The 24712-nt window shown below is 38.9% G+C and overlaps 1 protein-coding gene across 1 annotated transcript in view; it reads left to right on the forward strand.

The window, feature by feature from the left end:
• Positions 1-15788, forward strand: part of LOC131592270 (protein NEL) — a 138176-nt gene extending 122388 nt beyond the window's left edge. Inside the window, exons 17-20 of the mRNA XM_058863675.1 lie at positions 8624-8817; positions 9795-9971; positions 12100-12324; positions 14985-15788. Of these exons, the coding sequence (XP_058719658.1) occupies positions 8624-8817; positions 9795-9971; positions 12100-12324; positions 14985-15035 (647 nt within the window). The 3' untranslated portion in view covers positions 15036-15788. The remainder of the gene's footprint in view (positions 1-8623; positions 8818-9794; positions 9972-12099; positions 12325-14984) is intronic.
• The last annotated feature ends 8924 nt before the right edge of the window (positions 15789-24712 follow it).

Consider the following 24712-nt stretch of genomic DNA (forward strand, 5'->3'; position numbering starts at 1 on the left):
TGGCAATTATTAGACTGTTTTGACCTTTTCTACAAAGAGCCAGCAGCTCTTTATTAAACGTACACAGAGGATAACAAGTAATTAGAATTAAATCACAGATGCCAGGAAACTATCTTCATTGCTGATAAACCTAATGACTAACAGCGGAACACTTTCAGTTTGATTGATTGCAGCTCCAGACATTGGAATCCTTAGCAACTTGAGATCACAGAATCATAGAAGGGCTTGGATTGGAAGGTACCTTAAAGATCATGTAGTTCCAACCCCCCTGGGCAGGGACACATCCCCCTAGACCAGGTTGCTCAGGACCCCATCCAGCCTGGCCTTGATTGGGAGGAAGGTTAGATATTTGGTTAGTTTTACCACATCACTTTTTATTGGATTGGAGCTTGTGACATGTTGTCTCAGATAAAAATAAAACCAGAAATGGTGTGAAGAGACAGCCTAAAATCCACTGCAGTGTGGAAAGTTGAACTTGCAGTAGCAGAACACAGCAGTGCAGAAGCAGTCGTCTTCTCTGCTGTCAGATCTTCCCACTGTAAGAGATTTCCCTATTGGGTTTAAAGACAAAATAAAATAGATTTCTTTAGATAGTTCTTCAGTAACCCCTGGTTAGATGAGATTAGATTGAGCTGTTGGTGGAAGGTCTTTTAGACAGTCACTTTAACAGGGCAGCAGCTTCCAGGCTATACTAATCTCAAATTTCAAATCGCGGTTCTCCAATTCTCACTTTCAACTCTATCCAGGACAAGCATCTTCTGAAACTTTCTGTCCTGTGCGAGTGTTTCATCTTGCAGAGCTGTAGAAGGAACAGTGCAAACTACTTCAAAGTAGTGTTTTATATAGAGTGCATAGTAGGCTTGACTTGACTCATCTTTTATAAGTTTTAGTTGCTTTGAAGTAAGTTCCTTCTTTTAGAGGAAAAAAACTGTAAAAGCCAAGGAAGTGTGGATTTAGGCTTTCTTTCTTGATTGTTCTACGTCGTCTTTCTCAAATCTAGGTCTGTTTGTGTCCCCTGGACATGTACTGATGATACCACATAGAGCATTTCATTGATAGTGTAATCACTTCTTTGTTTCCTTCAGCAAAGCCTCTGATTTAAAAAATCCACATGGAAACACCTCTGTGTTAAAATCACAGATGCACAGAAGCATTTCCTTAAAAGCCTTATTTTAACAGAATTCCAAATCTGCACCTACCCCTTTTAGGACATCACACTAAATAGTCCTCCCTAGAACTGGGCTCCTTGGTGACACTAGACTTTGTCAGTGCTTGATAATGAAATAATACTTACTGAATTGCCTATTTTACACATCTGTTGACTTTGGCTACTGCTGCTTCTTTGGCACAGCTGAGAATTTTGAGTATTTTGACAAATGTACTTGAATGCAAAAATTCATAATCCTATTTTATTGTACCTACAGGCAATGGAAGACCTAGAGATCCCTTTGCTAATAGTTTTGCTTCACATTATACCCCTAGGTAGACCTATGGTATCTATAAAAATTACTGAGAGAAATCATGAGAAATGCAGCTGTAGGGCTTCAACCTCTTAGCAGCACTTGCTGTTTTTCCCTTGGAAATATAATTATGTTATGCCTCATTGTATTTGCAGGAAAAGTGAAATATCAGCCATGTAGTCCTTGAGACTGTATGGCTTTGGGAAGTCTTAAACTTTAGATATGAAAATATAGCATTCAGTATGATATATTAACTGGTATCTTCCTCTTTGCCCCCGACAGCTTTTTTTTATAGTTTCTTTAAACTGTCTTATTGGTACTGAAGGTTGTCTCTTAATGTACCATTTCATAAAGAGAGCTGGGCTAAGGGAGCAGATATTGCATCCTCAGGCTTCATTGCAGTAAAAAAACTAGAACAACTCAGGGCAAAATCCTAAAATAAGAAAGTTCAGGCCCCATTAATGTTTGCCCTGCAGTTCTTTGTAACATTCTGGTTCCTTTGAATTTGTCCTTTGCAATGTCTCAAAGCTTCCATAATCAGCTGAAGAGGTAGGCTATATCGGTTCATACCAGAATAGTGCAGGTTATGCCTCATCAGTTGCTGGACATTTGGCACACATCCACATCCAAAGAAAGCTCACCTAATTAAGGCAGCCCCTTAGGACTTACCAAGAGTACCTGTCAGGTACCAGCTGTTGTTAGTGAAGAATATGAGATCAATTTACCTTCAATCTCAGCAGGTACTGCATTCTTTAAATGAGACAGATGCAAACAAGAGATTTGGATAAATCAGTCCAGAATGCCCAATTCATAAAAGAATCTTTTTTGGTTGTGAGGATTTATCCATATGTGAACTCCCATTTAGGTTTTCTGTTCTGAGGTATCTTATAGTTTTTTTTTTCCTGCCATCCTGCTTCCAGAATTAGAATCACTTACTTCTCTGTGTGACAGAGCAGCCCGCCTGAGAGCACAGAGGCTGAGGCTCGGCTTGAAGTCTGTTTTCAACAATCCAGGATAATGAGGGATGGAGGCATATTACAAGCCTCAGTATGCTCCCCAGCCTGACTGACTGGGTGAAGTCCGAAACAGTCACTCCAACATCTATGTCTCTGGATCTGGAAGGCAGAATTGCTGGCTGTCAGGATGTCTCAATTTATCTCACACGGCATCCAGTATTTTAACTAGTACATGAGAGCACATGAGTACTTTCTTGGAATTGAAAAACCACTGTCAGTTTGGAGTCCTACTCTTAATGTTTATCATAAGCTTTGTTTTTGATAGCATTTAAGGGAAACAGGAAATAAAAAATCACTACTCTTCAGCAGGAAACCTCACTAGTACTCCCAGAGCTCCATCAAAATACTTTTGCTTTTATTCATGATAATTAAAGGTCAGTAAATAAAGTGACTTAGAATAGAACTATAGGCATTAAAGCTTCAGTATTAAATTTGGGAGCCAAATTTAAGCATCACCAAACAGAAGGCAGATATGGAGACACATTACTATTTCAATATTCTGGAGTGGGAGAATGTCATGGGGTGACTTTACCTTTAAGATGGTTTTAGGAGCTAAAGAAGTTGAAGCTGCTGGTGGCTGATGGGAGTCTTTTCTCCTGACAATTATCAGTCATTTCTAAGAATTGACAGCAGTTTTGACCATTGAAAAGTGAGATCAACCTGTGAACACCCCCTTGAGATGTAAAGGCAGAGCACTCTTGTTCTCTTTGTGTTTCCTGCTTCTGACAAGGTAACAAGGCTCTGTCTGGGCCTCCTCCCCCCATTCCAGGCCAGACAAGGCCGCAGAGGATGGAGGGGGGCGGGGGGGAGGAAGGGAAGCAGAGCCAACCAGCCAGGCTTAGTTTTCAGTTTCTGCTGCTGGACTGAAACCTGACACCATGAACTCTTGCAGCTTTTCTAAGACTTTAATTCTTTTACTACCTGGATAAAATGTACAGATTACTCCTTTTTCCCAGAAAGACAGAGAGAGAGACAGTCAACATGAAAAAGACATCATAAAACCACCAAAAACAGTGAGGAAAAGAGTTAAGTTTTAGATGGGGAAGAGAAAATAAGGAGATGCTTTATAAGCTGAAATATCTTTCTGTTAAAGCTATGGAGATGGACAATAGTGTTTTGAAAAGACTCCTTTAATTTATGACAGAGTATATTGGGAGGAATGGAGTGTTCAAAGTGTGGATTTTAAGCAAAAGAGAGAGTAATTGTGATACAGTGAGGTGCTGGAATGGAGTGAAGCGAAGATTTGAGGCCATTTGAGGCAATGAGAAAACTGTTTCCAGGAAAGCTCACAGAGACAGATGAAGAGAACTTTTGCCTTTGAATAACTCATCCTTAAAATGACATCCCTAGACTCATGGCCCATACACACCTCAGAGTGATGTGAAATGGGAGGAGTGAACTCTGATGACAGCATTTCCAGGCAGCTGGCATCGGAGAAATAGAAAGCTATAACAGAAATCGTTTTCTCGTGAGAAACTCCATAGATTAGCAGAATAAGACTTCTGTTTCTCTACAAAAGCTGATGAAAAGACTCTAGCAGGAATTGGGACTGTTTTAAACACCAAAGTTCCAAAGTTTTTTTTGTCTCTATGTTGTCACGTGTACAAGAGAATGGTTAGGTAGTGGGGGATAAAAGGGTTTTCTGGAAGTTTATTCTGGTGTTTTTATTCTTGTAGTTTTGTTAATAAACTTTATTCCTTTTAAGTTTTAAACCTGTTTTGCTCTTGTTCTAATCCATATCTCACAACAAGAAATAAGTAATGTTTTTAGTTACTGCTTTAAAACCATGACAAAGAAGAATACAAAATTATCAGAGTTTCTTGTCTTTTTATAAAAGAAAGGACTGATAAAACAGAAACTTGACCACTATATTTTATAATACAGCAATTTGAACACATTTACTGTATAGGGAAAAAGCATTTCTGTCAAGCTGATGTTACCAACATCTGAAGTCTCAGCTCTTCATCTTCCGCATCTGGTAAGCACTCTCACAGGTGGCTTACATGAACTCACAAATAAATTATTTACAATTCACTTGCTCTTTGAAGAATGATTACACCAGTCAATAGATCTACTCAGGACAGAAAAGAACAGAAGTAGAACTTCTTCTCGGATAATCTTGGGTTCCCTAGCAAATGCACTCCTTCCTTTTTTGCCTTAAGCCAAAAAGTACTCAGGTGTCCTGGTACTTTCACCTTGCTGAGCTAGTGCTATTCCTCAGAGCAAAGGTAACTGAGAAATTTCAGTTGCTTCAGAGCAGAGGAACTTTCCACCCTCCTAAACCATCTCTTCTGATATTTCTCAGTGACAAAAATGTTCATCTTTTCTTGACAAAGATGAAAGCCTAACCAAAACCAGAATTATTCTGATCTCAGGCAGATCCTTTAGGACTTTATCGGAGTCTTCTCATCTGAGTTCATCAGGGGACAGACAGCTGCAACTTTCCAACACCTATATCACTGCAGGTTTCTGAGCCTTTTGTCACTTCCTAGCAAGGTGTGCAGAGTTTTTTGTTTGTTTTCTATGTGTGCCTTGTTTGCGTTCCTTGTGAGTTTATGGTGAATTTTTGCATCTGCCACTTGTGAGGCTTTTGTCTGTATAATTCAGCTATTTTTTAAGAGCTATCTACAGTAATTCCAAGATCTTCTCAGAATACATCCAGAAGACTGATGATTTTTGAACCGATTTCCCCATGCAATTTTCAATGGAATCTCATCTGACATATTATTGTTTGGTCAGTCAATATCACACAATACTTCTATATTTCACTTTAAATATTTGGGTTTAATACTTTATTATCAACATTGCACTGTTCATCCATTTGTCCAGGTGACTGAGTATATTGGGCAGCACACATTCTGGCACAGATTCTTGTGGAACTCCCTTGGGACAGGTCTCCATCCTGACAACCTGACCATTTTTTGTTGCCTCATTCAAGCTGCTGGGTTCTTAAGCAGTGTGTTGTAAATAGCCTGAAGTGAACCATTTGCTGTTCAGTGGTTTGTGGGGGACTCTTTGGGGGTTATTTTGGTTTCAGTTTCTTTTGGGAGTGGGGTGGGGGTTGTTTGTATGTATGTTTTGTTAACAGCATGGGAAACAGCAATAAAATGGCTCTGTGGCTGGATGTAGTGGAATATGCAATCTGTACCCTTTCCATCTTCCCTTTACAAGCACAAAAGATGCAGCACCCAGTGTCCCTTGTCCATAGCTGAAACACAATTTCAGTAGCATGATTCACCATCTATTAAAAGTCTAACGTAAAAAAAAAAAAAAAAAAAAAAAAAAAAAAAAATTTGCTTGGTATGGATGATTTGTGTGGAAATTCTTAGCTGATAATGCCTGAAGTTTGATGTGGATGAATAATGCAGATGAGAGTTTCATGCATGAAAAGTTGGTGTTTCTCTTGCTGCATCATAAACACACTGCTGTTTCTGATTAGGTTAGAATCAAAATGTAAATAGCTCCTGCTGTGACTAGGGATATTTAAATTGCCCTATCCAGAACATTTATTTTCATGAATCAAACAACTGAAAAAAACAAGATTGGGAATTTCCAGAAGTTCTCAATGCCAGATAAGCTCAGCTCAATACCAGAGTCAATGATGAAACCCCCATTATTTTCAGTTACTGTAACTCTGTTAAAAAATAAACCTCAGAAGCCTTTTTCTCATGGGAAAATTGTGAGATAGACTTATAATAAGTGCCGAAAGAAGAGTCAGTGTTTATAGGATCACCATTTGTTGTATAAAGGAGACCTTTCTTATTTACATGACAGCTGAATTTCATCCAGTTATCTCATTAAGTGTGTCTGTCTTCTGTTAAGTATCTAGGTTGCTGAGAAGTGACATTTTAAATTTATGACAGCTCTGTGAAAGTTATGTACAAAAGAGTGTTCTAAGCAATAAAAGTTTCGGAAAGTATTATTATTATTTATTAAAAGTTACTTTGATAATAAAGATAATCTTGCTGTTAATCACAATCATTATATTTAAACAGAATTTGTGTCTTTTCTTGTTATTGCCTTAAGAACAGCCATACCTTAATTTTAAATTGCCAGATTATATTGCTTTCCAGCTGGATTTAAGAGAAAATATAGGAAGGAGAGAGCAGCTCTTCCATCCCTTTGCTCTGGCCTAATTGGCATCACTTAAACCATTCCTGTTAGCTACTCTTCTGAAAACCTTCAAGCTCAGAGTCTGGACAGCCTCTGCAGGGCCACCTGTACCCCTGGTTATGTACCCTGACTGTTGGGGTGGGTTTCCCTGTCTGATGTGCCAGTGATGTTCAGCTGAATTAGGCTCAGGGTCCCAGTTATCTTCTGCCCTGTTACAACAGTGACTGCCTCCAGGTGCCTCAGAGAGCAATGAGGTAGAAGATGTAGAGATCTGATATGATTTGCCTGTTCTGGATTATCTGATACATAAATAAGTGAACCCTGGGCCCTAATATGTGAAACGTAATCTGTCTCCCAAAATCTGTTAGCACGGAAAATTGAGTATTCTTGCTAGCTTCATGCAGTTTTGGCTATGCAATTTTCTTTGCCTCTTAGGATTCTGTAGCAGTGAGTGTTGTAGTTTGTTTATGCATTTTATGAAAAGTTCTTTCCTTTTATCAGGCATAATTTTGTTGTCTTTCAGTTCCATTCACTGTCCCTTGTCTTGTGTGTTAGCCGATATGGAGAAAAAAGTTCTCAACATGTCTTCTTTGAAGTATTCATTATTTTTTTTGGTTATATCCCTTCTTGCTGATGTTCTTTTAGAGATGAGCAATCCATGTCTTTTCATTTCTTCTCAAATATTGATATTTCCCTCAATCTTCCCATAAGCCCTAGTAATTTTGCAATTCTTTTTATGATGATACTACTGCACAAAGTATTTGAAGGAAGCTCAAAATGCTGATGATTTATAAAATGGAGTTCTAATAATTTCCCTGCTGTTTTTCATCCCAATTCATATTCATAGAAATTTTTTAAGTTTTTTGGATTTTTGACCATAGCTACACTTGGAATTGAAATGGTAATTGAATTATTTTGCTTTAAACTGAATGTGCTTGAGGTGGATTGGAGGTTTCATTTCCATTGTTGAACCCAAATCTGAGTGTTTTATTTATTTGATTTTTATGCTGGTGTTGAAAGATACATGCATGACCATATTGCTTATTTTATCTCACTCCTCTGGTGGACATTTAATTATAACAAGAATGCTTTTTAATGAACTTTAATCAAGAATTTGGACCATACTGTTGAGAAATTGTATTTAGAGTTGAACTCAATATCTCAATATTTACAATCACTCTAGTTCTAGTCTTTACTCTATTTTCCACTTTTTATTGCATATATCCATTTACTTCATGCCCCTTTGAAGTTTATTTCCACAATCATTTTTCTCCATTTGAACAGCTAAAAAAGCTAAATAAAGACTATTCTAGTAAAAGGTAGTGTGTGCTGCTAGCTTGTCTGCAAAACACTTGTGTGTACCTTGATGAAGTAGGCCTTTAAAGTACTTTTTAATTCTTTGGGGTCTATTTGTTTCAAAGTCATTTATTTTTATTCACTGGAGGCATGAATTTGTTTTCTTTATTTTCTGTTCTAGGCACAAGAGCTATAGCTGTCACTGCAACTTATATATTTAAAATGTTATAGTTTTAACATTCTAATAAATGATGAAATTTAAAGCATACTTAAATGAGATTACAGGTCAGATATCACCTTTCACATTAAATTCTCATTGAGTGAACTCAAATATGCTACAAAGAACCAACAAAAGGTTTCAAGAACAAGTTTCCAAACTTGTTTCACGTAGCATGTCTCATGTATGGTTGCCACAAACCAAGGCTCTTTAGGGAGCTAAGAAATATTCTTTCTCTCATGTTTCTTGTGGTTTCTTCATTCTATCTACTGTACTCAATAGCATCCACTTAGAAATACCTATAGCAAAACTCAAAATGTCAGGTTGAAACATGATCAAAAAAGCTGATGTGACTTTTAAAATACTTTTTGTGAATTTTTAAGCTCTCCCCATTCTGGTGAAGTACAAATTAATTTTCAGCTGAAGGCCTTAATGACTAAGAATCATTTATATTGACTGCCACTAGAACATTTTTGTTAATTGAATGTGGTCTAAAAGTGTTCCTCGGCGTGTTTTTGCAGACATTGATGAATGTGGAACTGGAAGGCACAGCTGTGCCAATGACACCGTTTGCTTTAACTTGGATGGTGGCTATGACTGCCGATGTCCTCATGGCAAGAACTGCACAGGAGACTGTATCCATGAAGGCAAAATCAAGCACAATGGTCAGATTTGGGTGCTGGAGAATGACAGATGCTCTGTCTGCTCGTGTCAGGTCAGTACAAATGGAAGTAGCTGCACCTGCAAGTTGGTGGTAGGGATGAAGGGCAAAGCATCAGGATTCAAGTGAAATTCTCATTTTAGCTGCCTTCTCAGAGGTGCATGTGTGGAGCTGCAGAAATAAAATCATACATTACACAGGGTTTTGAAGATAGCTTCTCTCTCCAATCAGCATGAGTAAAATATTCATTGGAAGTTTATTATATGATACTGGGAGAAGGATGATAGTACTTTTTCATTAGCAGAGATGCCACCTGTGTTCTCTGGGTAGGAGTAACAGCATTTTCATGCAAATAAGCTGTCTAGACACCTATTGGGGCTGGAGACTGACGCCAGTATCTCTAGCAGGTGGTTATAAATAGAAGTAGGTTCTGTGTCTGCAGAATAATTCAGTTTAACTTTCTCAAATGTTTGCTGTGGGAAGTTTGGTCCCAAGCTAAATGGTGACGGAGATATGAAGGACCAAAGCGCTGCTGACAATATCCTGAGCATTTCAGTAGCTCAACTTTAGTGCACATGGTTTCATTTCAGATCACCTATCTGTGAATAATTACAGAACAGAGGGGTCAATCTTCCTTGACACTCTCCAATCTCGTATTCAATGAAACCCTGATATTCTATGAAGTTTAAAGCAAGATTCATCAAGCATCTATATGAGAATTACAAACTTAGTGCAATCCGTTAAAATCTAACCCTTGGGAAAGAGGCCTTGGGTTTCACCACCTCAGGGGAGAGCTGCCTTGAGATTGGTTGAATGGAGGACGTGGATAAAGGGGAACTTTATGGTTGTTATTGAGTGTGTATTAGGGTTTCTGGATTGGTTTGAATTGTATTTTGACAAAGCAACTGTGTAGTGGAGAACTTGTGAGCTGCTAATGACTTAGACTCATGGTAAAAATAAAATTTTGGCTGGAGTATGGCTAGAGTTGTGCATGTTTCTGCCATCGCTGTGTGTCTCTCTTCTAAAATCAGAATGGATATGTGATGTGCCGGCGAATGGTCTGTGACTGCCAAAATCCCACTGTTGACCTCTTCTGCTGTCCTGAGTGTGACCCAAGGCTCAGCAGTCAATGTTTACATCAGAGTGGGGAGCTTTCCTATAACAGTGGTGATTCCTGGATACAGAACTGTCAGCAGTGCCGCTGTCTGGTAAGGTTCCTGATTGCAGCAGCAGAGAAAAATGCAGGAGGGAAAAATTATATGAGATACACTGATCTGTGAATAGTTTCATTTTCATGCATTAGCATCCACTTAATTTTCCCTGAGGAACATGTATAATTAAAACCTGGTTTTCCTGGATTTTTGTCAGTATTGTACAGTTTCTGTCAAAAATGTGTTTTGACACAATAGACATAATATAAATTACTTAATCATGAAGGTGGTTTCAGCAGAGTGGAGGTCATTTGGATATGGCACCTAAAGAGTAACACTCGTGTTCACTTATTCAGAGACTGATGGAGCTCTATAAGGAAATTCTAAATATGTATTTATTATCACAGCTGATAATTTCAAGGATGCTGTTAAACTAAAACTTATTTATTCATTCAAACATTTTGAGTAACAAAAGAATAATAAAACTTTTTGCATTTTTCAAAACAGTGAAATGAAGTTTGAAAAAACCTCACATCTGTTAAAGCTTGTCATCTTTTTCCTAGGCATGTATCTTTCTCTTAGGCATTGGAGTCTAAGCAAAAAGTATTCTGCATAATGCTGCTCATGAAGTTTCTGCGACAGAGAAAATCCCGGCATGAAAACAACTATCACAAGTTATCTCCAAATATAAAGGCTGGCCCATGTAGCAGCTTTGGCTTGTCAGGATATCATGAGTAACAGCCAGAAGCCCATTCCTGTAGACTATGCTTTCAGTGTTAGCACTGCTAAAATCCAATGAAATAAATTACCATGTACTTCATTAAATTTCTTAAAAATGAAAAAATAACCAACCTACAATTTAGGATCTCAATAGATGTTTCTCTTTTTCAAAGATGCAAATCTTCTGTAGCAAATGTTGGCCTTCTTTCAGTGATCATGGATTTTTTGGAGTGACAAAGTATTGTCTACTCCTTATACCATCCATCACTGCAAAAAATAGATAGAAGTATCAAGATCAGTGACTGGGTTAAAAGATCACTGTCATTCTTACCATCACACAGTTCAAGAAGAAAATAGATCTAGATGAGAATTTTTTAAAAGACTAACTTCACAATACTTTCTGCAACAAGTGGAGGAAATTTGGAACTAATACAAGTGTCTGTGATTTTTTTTTTCAGCTTCTGCTTTGGAGATAGTGCACTCCTCATTCTCAAACTCTTAGATACATTTTTTGTGAATAAACTGATTTCCTAGGGCTAAATGCTGTTCTTTTTGCCAGTCTTAAATCCAGACTATTAAATCTGTGCTCAAATGAATAAATTTGAACTCAGAATAAATTGGAAGTCAGAGACTGACCTGCTCCAAAAAAAAAAAAAAAAAGTGCATTATTGACTTCTGTGAAGTCTTTGACCAATAGATCTGCAACTTTGGCCTTTGTCCAGAGTGAAGGGAAGCTGAGTCCAGCTTCTAGTAACTGATATGATTCATTAAACATCTTTAGATTTGTGTTCAGGCATAAAGTAACTTCCCCTAAGGATATGCTGGCCCAGCACAAGTCTCTGCTTGGACCTCTTCTTACCCTGACTGTACTAAACCCATCATGCAGAAAGTGTGATAAAATTTGGAACTTCAGGTATTCTGGTGTATCCCAAGTGGATGGTAAGTGGGTGGAGATCCTCTCATTGGAAATGTGCTGGTGTTCCCCATTACACTGGGCAGCTGGTGGCTTGACACCCTTAATCCAGCCAATGCATTTGTCATCATGGCAGAGATAAATTTGAGGGCTTTCTATGGCAAGCCAACAGTCCAAATTGTGAGTAAGAAACTGGAAATTTTGGCACTTTTGCAGTCATGTTACAACTTATATCCTCTGCAGAAGCAGGGTCTCACAAGGAAAGGACACAATCATGTACTGCATAATTTTATGGAGAATTTTCAGCTGCAGCTTGATGGAAAGTGTACTGAGCTAAGTTAAATCTAATATACTTCCTGAATGGCATGCAGAAAAAAACACCTGATCTGCTGTGCATCCCACAGTCAGTGAATGTCAGTGTTTTCTGTGCTGAATTCTGAACAGCACCAGATGGGAAGAAGTAGCCAGCTAGAAACCATAATGCTGATTCAGAGGAGTGTGTGAGGAACAAAATAAGACCTAATAATAATATCTTGTTCTTTCTGAAAACAGCAAGGAGAAGTTGACTGCTGGCCCTTGCCATGCCCAGAGGTGGACTGTGAATTCAGCATCCTCCCTGAGAATGAGTGCTGCCCTCGCTGTGTCACTGACCCCTGCCAAGCCGACACCATCCGCAACGACATCACTAAAACATGTCTGGATGAGACCAATGTCATTCGCTTCACTGGATCCTCTTGGATTAAACATGGCACAGAGTGCACCCTCTGCCAGTGCAAGGTAATAAAGATTATAAAGATGAAGCTGAGATGCTTCTTCCCAGCTTGTTCTGTGGCACATAAATATTCATGCACTGAGTCTGGTCAGTGAACAGTTGGTGCCTACGCTTGTTTTAAAGCAGCAGAGATGACAGTAAAAGTGTTAAGCTCAGTTAACTGTACTCTTGCAAGTGCTAGAAGCATGGTTTGATGTGCTAGCAGATCAGAAGCAGGACAACAGCCCATGCTGCAGAGTGCTGTGGACATGCTTTTCCACCAGGATAGCTCAATTAGAGTTTAAACATGGAGTTCCAAGCTCCATGCTATCTTGGAAACATATAAGTTTGGCTAGGTAAGCCTAAACTTTGCACAAGAAATTTTTCAGTGTGATACTATAGTATTACTGGAACTGATTGAATTGCTTTTTGAAAATAGTAATAGTTTTCAGAATAAGAGGACTAGTTATATGGTTACATAGCTTTTGTACTTAAAAATTAACATGTTTAGAACATTCTTGTACTCAAAGTAATTGATTGTCTGAGGAGAAAAATTAATGGCTATGGGCATATGTGAATTTTGGCTTCTCTCTTTGAGGATGAAAAAGAAAAAGGGCTTAACATAAGTGTTTCTATTCAAAATAAGATCATGAAGTGAATTCTCTTTTGCCACCCAATAGTGAGTAGTGACAATATGTGCTTCTACAGCAGCCAAGGAGAGAGAGCAGGATTCATGCATAGTTCTTTAATTATTACTGAAATTCATAGTTGATTTTGGGATTTATTCTGTGTTCTTCCCAAGCAGGATGCTTCCCAAACTCCAATACATGGTACAATTAATTATTTGAAAAGGTGCTCATAAAAAAAAAAAAAAAAATCTATCTTTAACACCTTCTGTGAGAACTGTGTGTGGTCAGGCATCACCTCCCTCCTCTACTTTGCCTGATTCAATACAGTGTGCAATAGGTGCTGCTCTCGAGGCATGGTGCTTTTTCAAGGGCAGTGGTATGCACCAAGTGTCAGCATTTGTCCTGATGGCAGAATGGGTCAGTGGATAGAAGAAAATGCTGTGATCTGACAGACTGGCTAATGGTTAGAAAGCCAGCTGCTGCCAAGAGGATGTTAAAACAGGTTTGCAGGCAGAAAGCTGTACTTTTGGGGTCTGTAGCTGGTGCAATACATCGGCTCCAATGCTAGAAGTTACTGTTTTGCTCAGGCAAGTTGCTAAGGTTCTTATGCATCTGGTTCCCATCTGTGAAAGAAATTGTTGTGTGTGGTTCCTCCCTAAAGCACATTTGAGACTAAGTGATGGGAAGTGTGCTCTTGTTGTGCTGCTAATCAGTGGCAGTGCAGAAGGCATGTATCAGTTCTGATCATGGCCACCTAAGTGCTCCTCCCATCTGGCCTTTTGTGTTAAGCAAAGACTGAACCTTAAACATTGACTAATTTGTATTCAGTGTAAACACATACACAGACTAATCAAATCCATTGCTGCTTTGTGAACATAGTGAGGATTAAAACAGATACTCTGCCAAGCTCCATAATTTTAATGACTCAGGTGTGACTGCCTAACAAAACCACTTCATCCCTAAACAAGCCCAAATCTTGTTCAATTCTCTTTACAGAGCAGTGTTCATTTTGAAATACGCTATCTGCTCGTACTGCCAGCATTTTAATATTGCAGTTCTGCGTGCAAGCAGCCCACTCCCTCCAGATCAGGGTAGTGGTGTGCCCAGCTAGTATAGTGCTCCTTCTCCTTCATCCTGGGTCACCCCACTCCTCTCTTGTAAAGCATCTCAGGGAAGGTCAAAGCCCCAGTCTAAGCCTCTCTAAACAAGCTATAGCAAAATAGGTTTAAACAAATCCTTTAAGAATTTAGAAACCTGGGCATCAGCTAAAGCATACTTAGTCACAAAAACATTTCTAATTGCAAGGAAAGAAGGAGAAGAGTAGGATTATAACCTTCTGTAACAGAAGGAGTGAAAAAAAATGCTTGAATTACTCAGACCTTGGTTTTAATAAGTCCTGTTGGTTTAGTCAATTGGATGTATTTGGACTAGTTTATAAATAATACTCTTTTTTATTTGCATTGGAGGATTAGACTTAAGAAGTAATAGAGATGCAGAAATTATTTCTCCCATATTTTAATGATGTCCATAGGCAATCTGTTCCTTTATTTGCCCTTAGTATTCTCATAAGAATGTCTGGACTATTTAGAAAAAGTTTATGGATTAATGTTTGCTGGTGTTACAGCCAGGATGAATGAAATTGAAGCATTCAGGGCTAAATAAAACCCAGAATCCCTTCTGCCTGATCTCAATTAAACTCCCAAGTGCCTTGTCTTGTTCAACAGCTTTATGTATTTGAGCAGATGCCTGATACCTTTATGCTGGGAGCATTCCTTCCACTGATCCCAGCTTCTTTCAGTTTGAGAGTTGTAGCTCTGGGACACAGACCACAACAAGCCAAGCAATTAGAGGAACCATAATAACCTGTTCCCTTGGGCAGCATGAGGACATGAGGACAATGTCATGAATCTGATCCAAGTCTGTGCATGTTTTGTAATTTACAAGTCTGTACATTCAAATCTGATGGGTATTTGTAAACAGCTGAGCTTGTTAAATTTACTTGTTTTGTATAAAATTTAAATTGTTTCAATTTTTCTTTCTGTTTTTCCATCCTTTAGAATGGCCATGTCTGTTGCTCAGTGGATCCACAGTGCCTTCAGGAACTGTGACACCAACAACTATCTCTCACAAGCAGTTTCTGCATAATGAATTTTCCTTCACAGAAATAGACCTTTAGACCAAAAATTGTTCAAAATTTAAAAAAATTAGGTTGGTTTTGTCTATCTGAAGTGCAGATATGGGATGAACTTGGTTACCTGAATTAGAGTGAAATTTATGGGACTCAAACTCAGATGTAAACCTTTGTATGAGGTTAGGCCCAAGTGTTCTGGCTATTTGTCTGTCTGGCATCCTTGTGCAGAATGTTTAGGTTAGTGTAAAGTGACACATTGTAATGCTGTACATAATGATGTCAAGATCTAAAATCAACTAGGAGCTCTTACAGGGTCTTGCAAAGCTTTGAGAGTCCAACGCTTGACCAGATGCAGCAGATTTACCTAATCATATTTGGAACTGCACAAATGTGTTTGCTTACTGCAGAACTTAGCAGATGTTTGAGTAAAAGGATGAAGCCTTCAGGAATAATGAACCTAGCAGCTAAGATGTGATATGTACAGTATGTGCGCTGAAAAAAAAAAAAAAGATAGAAGTTATTGTAAAAAACAAAAAAACAAAACAAGAAAAAAACCCAAAAAAAAAAAAAGAAAACCCGTGATGCACAGGCATGGCTTCTTAATGTTTTCTGATGGGAAAAGTCATCAATATTTCCTTGTTTTACTGCACTTACTATTATTTCTTGATTGACTTTGTTCAGTATAAGCTCGTTCTTGTGCAAATTTAAATAAATATTTCTCTTACCTTAAGTTTCTGTGTGTGCCATCTTTCCTTTCCAAGAACTTAATTTTCATGTGTTCTTTGCCAGTATTCCTGGGAATGTGGACAATACAGGTGAAGTGTTGCTCATCTAGCTCCTCTACATGTGGGAGCTCATGCCCAGCACAGCCTTATGCCTACCTTGTCTTACCTTTGTTAAGATACACGTAAGTAATTTGTCATTGCAGCGAGTTCACATGCCTAAAGATCAGATCCTGTGTACCAGCGGGGTGTTGTCATGCAGAGTCAGTAGAGACCATTTGTGTGTGACTTGGATCTGTTCAGATTTACAGGGGATCTTCTCCAAATTCCTCCTCTCTCCAGCTGCCAGGGGTTGGTTTGTCTTCCCTAAGCTCTGCAGCTGTTTTTTGCTGTTTGTGTGAAGTATCTTAATGCGTGGGGATTACTGCAAAATGCAAACACTATTGTCACTGCTTTTCTGTTGGGACAGTAAATAAAGAGGCTACGGGACCAAAGCTATGTTATTCTCAAAGAGAAATAAAGAATAAAGCAATGCTTACAAATTGCAGGTTGAAAAGGCTGGATTTGTAAAGAATGCATCATGAACAGTGGAGACAAAGCAGGAGAGGAGGAAGATGCCCAAGATGACAGCCTTCTTTTGATACTACTTTAGTACTCATATTCTTTTCAAAGTGCCTTATTGCTCTTTGGCATCTCTCTGAGGGGTTCAGTAGATTGTCATGAAACCTGAACAGGCAAAACTTCCATTAATATTGCTCCTGTGTGATATGAAGTTATAAGGGAAGTCCATGTATGTGGTTATACAAAACAGAATTATTTCCTGCAAACAGACGCTATTTCAGTTTCATGTGGTGCAGGAGATCAAAGGAAACTCATGCAACCACATGTATCCATGCGAGCTTGAACCCTCAGTGTCTACTGAGGACTGGATGCTTTTCGATTAGGGGATACAAGAGATGCTAGGCCAACAAATGCTAATAGTCTAAACAAGTCCAATAAAACTAAAGATTCGGGGGGTTGGGGGGGAAGACTCAAATGGATATTTTACATTGAGCTAATAAAGTTATGAAGATTTCCAGACCAAGTAAAACCTTTTCCTCATCTAGTCCATAAATAACAGGTATTCAAGAGGTTTTTTATTCTGTTTTGTCCTATTCCTGGCAAGCTGCAATCAAAATTTTTAAAGAAGAGAGTTAACTCCCCCCTCCCCCAAAAAAGTGAAGTACTTTCTCTGAAATGTTTTCTTGGCTGGTAGTAATTGTCAGGAGGTCATGTTTTTACCTCAGACTGTGAGGCACGTCTCCAGTGGATTTCATTAGTGGCTGCATGCCTGTTTCTGAGAGAAGGTTTAGCAGAAGTTGTGTACCCTCTGAGAACTGCACTTCAATTTCATTCAAGAATAGGACAAAGACAGACATAGAAAACATGTGAAGACCAGAGTTCTTTTTTTTTTAAAGAATGAACATTTTTCATGTATGGCTTAGGCTCTGACAAAGGCTGTACAAAGCTCTGAAGAGAACCACTGGAGCTGGTAGATATCTACAGAACATTGTAAGTATATTGTAAGCATCCCTATTTTGGCAGAGAATAGAGAAGTTGCAGGTGAGGCAAGCATCTCTGTCCTTAATCTGATTCTGTGCATCCTCTAACTTTGATTTCAGAGCTATGACAAATATAAGAACTCTAAGGAAAATTATCTCCAAAATATGTTCTCAATCCTTTTCCTAATAGAGTAACACCTGGTGTTTAACACCAGCTTTTAATCAAAACTGAAATGATGTATAAGTGAAAAGCAAACATCCATTTTCTTTTGTTGCCTACCCTGACCTGAGTGTTGGAGGATATTTCTACTATTGTGGGTTTGTGAAGCACAGTGCAGTACTCTAACAGGCTAAAAAGCCAAAAATTGAGACATAAGGTAATAGCTAAAACTTGAATCCGGTCCTTGGAGAGACACTCAGTGTTGCATGTATGTAAAGAGCAGAAGTCATCCTACTGAACAAAGCTGGAAGTCTCTACTAAATAAAACTAAGAAGGGGTTCAGTGAATATTGTCTAATTTATCAATGTTTAAGGTTACTAATCAGTTGGGAGTTCTTTTAAAGGTCAACAAACTCCAAGAAGACATATTGGTGACCCTCATTTTCATTCCTTTTCACCCCCTCATCCCCATCTCCCTCCTGTTCAACCCAGCCAGTAATTAGTAGCTCCTGTTTTTAATTTACCTTGAAAAGTAAATTTAAATATGATTAAAAATGGATGTCTAATTTCCAAGCCTAAATTATCTGTTAGACAATATAGTCTATTTAAAAAAAAAAAAAAAACACAAAATGATTCTGAGTGATGGAGGTACATTGTGCTCTCTTACTGGCCTTTTGTTATTGATGCAGTGTTTGCAGTACCAAAATTCAATAACTTCCATAAAGGAATTGTCACCTCTCTGCAGAGTAATTGCCCTAAGTTAATAGACCTACAGATATAATGGCAGAGATGTCTTCAGTTACAATGCTGAATTCAGTGCTATGGTGAAACAGGCTGACAAAATGCAGCAGCATTGTAAAACTGTTGAAAAGGGACCTAAGTGTGCACCTGCAAATTTCTGGTACCCACAAATTTACTATCCCCCCTAGAACTAGGAGCAATACCAGCCATTGCATTTTTATAGGATGCCTAAAAGGGGGTGTTTATGCAGAGAGGGCTGTAAAAGTGCCCTCCTTCATTTCCAGCATAGGATTAGTTCCATTGGCCTACAGCAGGTTCATCCTGGGTCACCTCAGAGAGGCACAATCTCATGAGCCACATTTCAGCTGGCTTCAAATGCAGGATGTGTGTGCAGTAGGATCTCCCCCTCCACAGATTCTCCGAAGTGAAGAAGGCTCCCAGTGCAGCAAATGGCAGTGTTGAGCTCACATGCCCTCTCAACAGGAGGGAACTCCCTTGGTTTCGCAGATAAAAATAGCAGTAGCTTTAAAGTAGGGCTCTGCTAGTTATTTTTTAATAGTGTAACTTACTCACAGGCAAATGCAGCTTAACTTGTCCCCAGAGCAGTTAATAATTTAAGCTAAAAATCACTAGCTAGCTTTTGCCAACTCCATAAAGAAAATGTTTCAGAGTAATAAGTAAGAAGGCTCAAGCAGCTCTGGCATCTCCTGAGTGGGTGGCCTGTGTCTCTTCAGTGCATTGGTAAAAAGCCCACTGCATTCATGTCTTCTGCCCAAGTCACAGTCATATTCACTAAGTCACAGTCCTGTCTGTGTCTCCTGTTGCTATTTTAATTTCCAATTAAAAGTAAAAAGCTTCTTGTTGATTTAGTGTAGTGGCCAAACCTCTGTCCTGGGAGAAAAGACAAAGTGTACCACTGGATTTTTGGGTAAGGAGAAGCATTTTAGAGAGGGCCTGAAAAGAAAAAGGTGGTATTAAAAACTGTTTTTCATCTCTCCGTGGCTTGTGAATGGCCACTAGCATGTCAGAGTATTTCACTTTTTCTCTTTTTGGCAGTAAGGTGCTAATGCAAAATTATAAAAATAAAAAATCAACTGTTGAAATCAATTACTCATTTAAGTCTGCACTAACCAATATTTTCTTATTGTCAGAATTTGTAGTCTGTAAAATACCAAACAGACATTGTTTACTGTAGCAGGAAATTTGCAAACCTATATCCTACTAATCTGTTCATAGACTATTTCTGTAACTTCCAACTTTAACTACTACAAACCATAAAAATCTATTCACATAATTTTCATCCATCTAAAAATTTGTTTTTTCAGTAATCTCATGTTACCATTTAAGACTTCAAATGTAACTCTCAGTATGTCATATCAGCAGTATTGCTTGGAATTATAAAATAAAATTTTTTAAGGGTTTATTTTAGGACTGAATCATATATGAAAATCAGAATAACTAGAATTGCATCACTACAGGTAGAGAGCACCCATCTAAAGAGAACAACAGAAACAAGGTAGACTGCAGTGGAATTTCATGGTAGGGAAAGAAATTTCATGGAGGAGACAGGGGAACAAACCAAAACGAAAAAAATTCCCCCGAATGTTAACTTGGTCCTGTCCTCTTTTTTATGACTACTGATCTGAACAAGAAGAGGGATGCAGCCTTGTGCATGGCTACCTTAGTATTTCCAAGAAGCTCTTTAGCTGAATCTGCTTCTGAATATTTCATCTGACTGACTGAACCACAGATTTTCCTATTTATTTTTCTTAGTGTCTTTGGTAAGAATGTAAAAGATGGCTAAAAAAGCCAATGCAGGATGGGTCTGGCCCCCTTTGAAGTGGGCACTGTATCACAGCTTGAGCATCCTGCCCAAGGCAGCTGTAGGCAGCAGCCAGCCAGGGTGGGGGAAGCACCACGCTACCTAAAAGTGTAATCCTGCTGTTTTTATCAGCTTTGTGTAGTTGGGTGCTTCATAAGCTGTGGCCAGAATGACCCAGCTCAGACTGATTCTTCCTGCAACCTTGCAAGGCAAAGTGTCCCCTTTTGGCTGCTGTATGTGGATTTTACAAGTCATGTGGTTTGTCAGTGCAAAGAGATGCAGAGGTGGGACTGCTGCTGTCCCAAGGGCTCCCATATGACCCCAAGATGTGCAACCCACAGCACAGAAAAGGTAAGGTCTGCTTTCAAGTAAGGAATAAAATGTCCTCAGTGTCTGGCAAGAAGCCTGTCCCTTTAGTTGCTTTCCAAGGCAAAAATCTTTTGTTCATTCATGCTGGACAAAGTGTGAGCATTCACAAATGCACCTCAAAGTGCAGTCCTCTCACCACTTGGCTGTTTCATGATCATGCAGTTCTTCAGGAGTTACCCCAGTCAACAGAGGGCTAGCCCCAAGCCATGGCCAGCTTCCCCACCACAGGACCTCTTTGGGGAGATGCCTGTGGATGTATCTTTGCAGCTGGTGCTTGAATGGCCTGGACTGGGCAGCTCCTCCTCCCCTGCCCAGATGGGTCAGGCTGGTGACAAATGGATGTCAAAGTAAGTTAATGAACATGATGTTAGAATTTGGCCTTGCAGACACTGCTGGTGACAAGCTGAGGGGATAATACTGATGTTACTTAAATGATCTTTTTAAAATCAGTCTCTTTTTAAATTTTAAATTTCTACTAGGTAATAATTGCATCTGATGGGCCCTGATGCTCCTTTGAAGAACACAGCAGGTGAGGAAGAAATTATTCTTTCCTCACTTGGAATGTTTGAGAGGCTTCTCAGCTGCTGTTGCCTTCAAAGGAAAGAGAAATGCGACCCAGGGAGCCTGTGACCCCACCACAACTCAGCAGAAACACGCTTTGCACACTGACCAGTGTGAGTGACACTGACTGCCTGCTCTGGGCAGCCTCTAGCCTCAGCAGCAAGAGCACTTTCTTTTAAGATCCCTGACACAGTAATGGAAATGATGTGGTGCTGTTCCCACCCTCATCTCCTCTGTGGCTGCCTCTTTCTGTGTTGGCCTCTCTCCACATGGCTGCCATAACAGGTGATTTTATTCCCCCATCCATTCAAACTTTCTTACATGGAATTTATCACTCCTTGGGCTAGAGATCACTCATGTTAGTTTAGAGGTTTTGGCCAGTGTAAACCATCCCTTTAAAAAACTATGGATTTATATTTGCAAAACATATGGATTCCCACTGTGCATTTTATTATGATCATAATACACTTTTAAGTACAATTAAGGTCATTGAAGTTGGATAAATATTGGAGTCAAATTCTTACTTTAGTCTCAGTTTTCATGTTTCAGGTTCATCTGTGTTTTCTATTCCTCTGGAAATTGAACCAAACTGAGTAAGTGGTTGCTGAAATTCTAATTAACTTTGTTTTCTTTTTGAATGAGGATTAAAGCAAACCAAGAATCCACTTCTGGGTTTGTTTAACAGAAGCAGCTTCCAAAATCTGCAGCCCAGAAGGCCAGTTTTCACCCTCACAATCACAGGCCTAACTTGTTGAATCCTCTTATACCAAAATTTAAAATGCTTCATCAATTCCAAAAAAAGCTATAGATATTCAGACATTTATATGGCCCATTTAAGTTATCTTTTTTGTTTCTTATATAGCAAGTTTTTGTCATTTGTGTAGTTTTTGAGTGATTTTTGTATGCTTCATGCATTTGAATTACTTCTTTTGGGTAATATCCTTTGCACATAAAGCTTCTCAGCTGTTGAATTTGAATTTTTTTAGCTATTAGAATTTAAGGTTCATATACGAAATATATTCCTGAAGTATATACACCTGGTCAGCAAAAGAAAATCCTACAGAGAGATGAATTTAGCCCAATGCACATAATAATGAAGGCAAAACTGTGTTTGATCTAGAATTTGAAATAGTTTCTGTGTTTTATTGTTTTCTTCAGCTGTGTTCCAGCGGGTTTGCAATCGTCTACTGTATAAGTATAAACCTGGATTCTGAACAATCAATGAGTACAAGGTCAGCTACAGCCATTGCCTGCCTGATTCAAAACTTGGACATGGACATTTGTAAGAAAATAGAGAAGCAGAGATTTCACTGTCACCAAGATGCTTTTAGTGTTCAAAAATAAATATATGGAATGGTTTCAAGTGAATTAGGTAACAGGTTTTTTGCCATATTTTGAGAGAAAAATCAGGGAAAAACACAGAGGTGAATTTATAGTGTGTTTACTGACTACTGTACTGGTCTACACCAGAAAATCCTGAGATGGCACTGACTGAATAGTGCAGCTATAGGTCAGTGGTTAGAAAACTTCCTCAGGGTAAAAAAGTGTCTTTGACTGATAAACTCCAGGTGCTGAGCTATAGTCATGTTGCACAACTGATTGGAGGCACCTGAACACAGTCAGGTGATGGTGGAGGAGCAGATCAGGGATGCTGCTGTGCCCATCTTAGCTCAGGTACAACTGACTCCTCTGCAGACTTCCTTACAGTGGGTTTGGGGCAGGTACTCAAGGGCTTCAGGAGGTGGTCACTGCTTCTAGTTGTGTAGCCACATCCTTTGTACTGGTTTGGGTCAAAAGCACCCAATTCTGACAGGAACCTCCTGTCATGGAGACCTGGAAGCACAAGGAGAGTTGGCACAGATGCTGGCAACTGGTAGCTTCCTGTCTTGAGGGGCAATGATTTCTGGCCAAGGGGGCACCAAAGGAGTTGATCCAAGACCTAGAGGAGTGTAATTTTTCCCTCACGTTAGGACCTGAGGTAAGATCTGATTATTTTGTTTACTTGAGAGATCTCTTTCTAATAAGAGAGGAAGGACCTCCCATCAGTGGGAATCCCTGAATTAAGGTGCAAACTGATCATATGCTGAAGTCTATAATAAGGATTTTATTTAATAATAAATGTGAGGTGGAGATAAAAATAGGAAAAAACATGGATTGGAGAGAAAGAGAGTGACGGAGGGACAGATTAAGTAGAAAGGTATCATGACCCGTGGATCCAGTAGGTGTCCTGTTAGTTCTCTCTGGTCTTCTTGGTCATGGGGGGTCCCATGAAACATGGAGTTCAATGGGTTAATATACGTTCAGGGGTATGTGGGAACATCCAGGTACCTGCCCCAAAGTGGCCTAGATTTACAGTGTCTTTTGAAACACTGTGGATCATGTGCAGTCCTCTGCTAGAAGACATTCAGTCTCACAGACCCAGGCCCTGAAATATTTATTCACATGCTAAATGAAAGAGTGCTACTAACCCCTTGTTTTTAGTATGGTTGGAGCACTTACACATCCTATCTGGCACAGTGCAGATGTGGTCTTCCAGCACCTTCTCCACTGGGATGAAGTTCAAAGAGGCTATAAATATATATAAACCTGAAAATTATGACAATGAGAAATAAATTTGGCCTATTTTGTTTGACTGAGGCAAAATGAAAAGAAGTCAAATGTGTCTTAAATGTGATGGGAAATTTGGGTGGTAATGTCAGGAAGGCCCTGTCTGTCTTGAAGTGCCCTAAAGGAAAGGATCCATTTGATGTGGGGAAGCTTTTCAAAGAGTGTAGAATTAGGGGCAGTGGTGCAAAAAACTACAGACACAAAGAGCAAGAGAGACTTGCAGACACGTGACTGAAACACCACGGCTGTGAAAAGCATGGGTCTGGTTGTTCCAGCTGTGTGCCTTGGTGTCCCTAATTACAGATGCAACCTGTTGGTTTATCTTCAATGGCTTAGCAAGAAGATTACTTCACAGTGGTTCCCTGAGAAATGTATGCTTGCTTGTTAACATAGCTGACATTTCCTTACTCTGATTAGCTATGCAGCCTCAGTTAATTCACATCCTTTTTAGTTCATAGGCCAAAGTTCAAATGGAAGAAATTTTTGATCCTATTTGTACGGCTGCATATACTTCCCCTCCTTTATGGCCAGAATAATAACTTCAAACCCAGCTAAAAAACCCAAACCCTTAAACAGCAGAAAGCTCATTTACATTTATTCTGGGGTAAAACTTCTTTTGAATTCTGAATATAATTTCTTCTTCTTAATCACTTGTACCTTTATCTCTACAGTACAGTTAGTAGTTCCTCAAATCTATATTGCTTTCCTACTAGGCCTATGCTACAATTATACATATGTACCCCATTAAATCAGCAAACATTTTTTCAATGTATTTAGAGAAAATAGATATATAAACTCACTGGATTATGTATGTTGTTAGAAATGGCAATGTTTTTGATATGGAACAATGGCATAATACATCAAATCAAAGCTTGTGTTTAAAGAATTCTATTTATCATGACCTATGAATTTATAAGGTATATATCAGAAAATGTTTAGCCTGAAGAAATGAATAGAAATAGAGATTTATTTTTTTTTTCTGAAATGTTTGATTCAGCACTGTAAATTTTCAGAGAGCAGTAATGGCAGTAATGAATCAGGTGAATGTTTGATTTCAAGGGCTCCTGGGGAAGATCTAGAATTACTCACCTAAACAGAAGTTGTACACAGCTGAGCTCTGTTGCAGTTGCAT

The sequence above is a fragment of the Poecile atricapillus genome, chromosome W (assembly GCF_030490865.1).
Source record: "Poecile atricapillus isolate bPoeAtr1 chromosome W, bPoeAtr1.hap1, whole genome shotgun sequence".
Lineage (NCBI taxonomy): Eukaryota > Metazoa > Chordata > Aves > Passeriformes > Paridae > Poecile > Poecile atricapillus.